Genomic DNA, 2,057 nt, shown 5'->3' with positions numbered 1-2,057 from the left:
CGCGGGAGCTGCAGCTCTTGCACTTCTGGCTCTTCCTGGGCATCTACCTGGCTGCCCTCCTGGGCAACGGCCTCATCATCACCGCCATAGCCTGCGACCACCGCCTGCACACCCCCATGTACTTCTTCCTCCTCAACCTCTCCCTCCTCGACCTGGGCTCCATCTCCACCACTGTTCCCAAAGCCATGGCCAATTCCCTCTGGGACACCAGGGACATCTCCTACGCAGGATGTGCTGCCCAGCTCTTTCTGTTAGCCTTTTTCATCACAGCAGAGTATTGTCTTCTCACTGTCATGGCCTACGACCGCTACATTGCCATCTGCAACCCCCTGCACTACGGGACCCTCCTGGGCAGCAGAGCTTGTGTCCACATGGCAGCAGCTGCCTGGGCCAGTGGGTTTCTCCATTCTCTCCTGCACACGGTCAATACATTTTCACTACCCCTCTGCCATGGCAATGCTGTGGACCAGTTCTTCTGTGAAATCCCCCAGATCCTCAAGCTCTCCTGCTCACACTCCTACCTCAGGGAGGTTGGGCTTCTTGTGGTTAGTGCCTGTTTAGCATTTGGATGTTTTGTTTTCATTGTGGTGTCCTACGTGGAGATCTTCAGGGCCATGCTGAGGATCCCCTCTGAGCAGGGACGGCACAAAGCCTTTTCCACGTGCCTCCCTCACCTGGCCGTCATCTCCCTCTTTGTCAGCACCATCATGTTTGCCCACCTGAAGCCCCCCTCCATCTCCTCCTCAGCTCTAGATCTGGTCATGGCAGTGCTGTACTCAGTGGTGCCTCCAGCAGTGAATCCCCTCATCTACAGCGTGAGAAACAAGGAGCTCAAGGATGCCCTGAGGAAACTATTTGAAGACGCATTACTGCAGCATCAATAAGGTGTCCATCCTCCTCAGGAAAAGCTCAGATGTTCTTTTGATCATATGTGTCTTGTTTTTCTCTTTGTTTCTTATACATCATATATTACTTCCACTTAAATAATATTAGTCTTTCCCACCCCCACCAGTCTTTTTGGACCCGAAAGACCTCATGTACATATGGAGCCAGGCTCCCTGCGTAGGTAAAGGAGCTGGGAATAAAGAATGCAGCAGAAAATTATTTGTCTCTGCTCCCATCTCTTCCATCTCCTCTGGAGCTGGAGGTGCAGCCCCAGCACACAGGAGGGCTCAAGGGGCCACGAGCCCCCCTGCCACATGGAGGAGCAGGCACTTGTGGACCTCGGGGCTGCCCCTCGCTGCCTCAGTGGACAGATCCTTTCTGCCACCTTCACATGGGGCTGCTGCTTCCCTGGAGCCATGGCCGTGGACGACAGCAGGACTTGGTCTTTCCAGAGCAGCACTGCCAGCTCAGGGCCCTGTGGAGAGCACGGGGTGGGAACCAAGACAGGCTGGCCAGGCCAGCATGGACATGCTCATGTGGGGCAAGGGACATCCAGGGAGAAGAGCAAGGGAGCATTTCTGTGCCTGCAGGGAGGAATCCCTGAGAAAGAGAAAGGTCTTTCTGCAGGCACCCACTCGGGGCAGGCTGCTCTGTCCCCTGACCAGGACTCTGGTGCTGGCCTGGGGAGAGCGGCTGGCACTGAGCTCCAGAGGCAGCCTGGGCTGGGGATCTCCTGCACCCAAGACCAGGAGCTCTTCGGTTTCACTGACCTCCATTTCCTCATGGCATGGGGAGCCTCCAGCCCTGGGGCTGATGGGGAGGCTGACCCTTCTCTGCCCCGCAGCAGCTGCTGTGCCCCTCAGAGGGGCTGGGGCCGTGGGGTGAGTGCCCAGAGCTCTGCAGCACCCTGCGGTGGGCACTGCCGTGGGACCAGCCCAGGCTGGGCTGCTCTGCGGGGCTGGGCTGGGGAGAGGGCAGAGGAGACGGGAAGAGCTGGGAAAGGTCCGGGCTGGGCTGGGAAGTGCCCAGGAGAGGACAACGCTGATGTTAGCTGAGCTGTGTGACCATGCAGGGCAGGGACATGCTCCAGTGGGTGTGTGGTGCAGAGCCCGGTCTCCTGGCAGGGAACTGAGACAGGCGGGTGCAGGAGAGAGGAGGCTGCTCTGTGCCCT

General features: G+C 58.2%; 1 protein-coding gene across 1 annotated transcript; it reads left to right on the top strand.

Annotated features, from left to right (window-relative positions):
• The first annotated feature begins 293 nt into the window (after positions 1-293).
• LOC142076172 (olfactory receptor 14J1-like) lies at positions 294-884 on the top strand. The gene has a single exon (XM_075138550.1). The coding sequence runs from the start codon at positions 294-296 to the stop codon at positions 882-884; it is 591 nt and encodes a 196-aa protein (XP_074994651.1).
• Positions 885-2,057: the final 1,173 nt, after the last annotated feature.

Source organism: Calonectris borealis, unplaced genomic scaffold (assembly GCF_964195595.1).
Source record: "Calonectris borealis unplaced genomic scaffold, bCalBor7.hap1.2 HAP1_SCAFFOLD_35, whole genome shotgun sequence".
Taxonomy (NCBI): Eukaryota; Metazoa; Chordata; class Aves; order Procellariiformes; family Procellariidae; genus Calonectris; species Calonectris borealis.
Note: the sequence above shows the minus strand (reverse complement) of the source record. Positions and strands in the feature narration are given on the sequence as shown.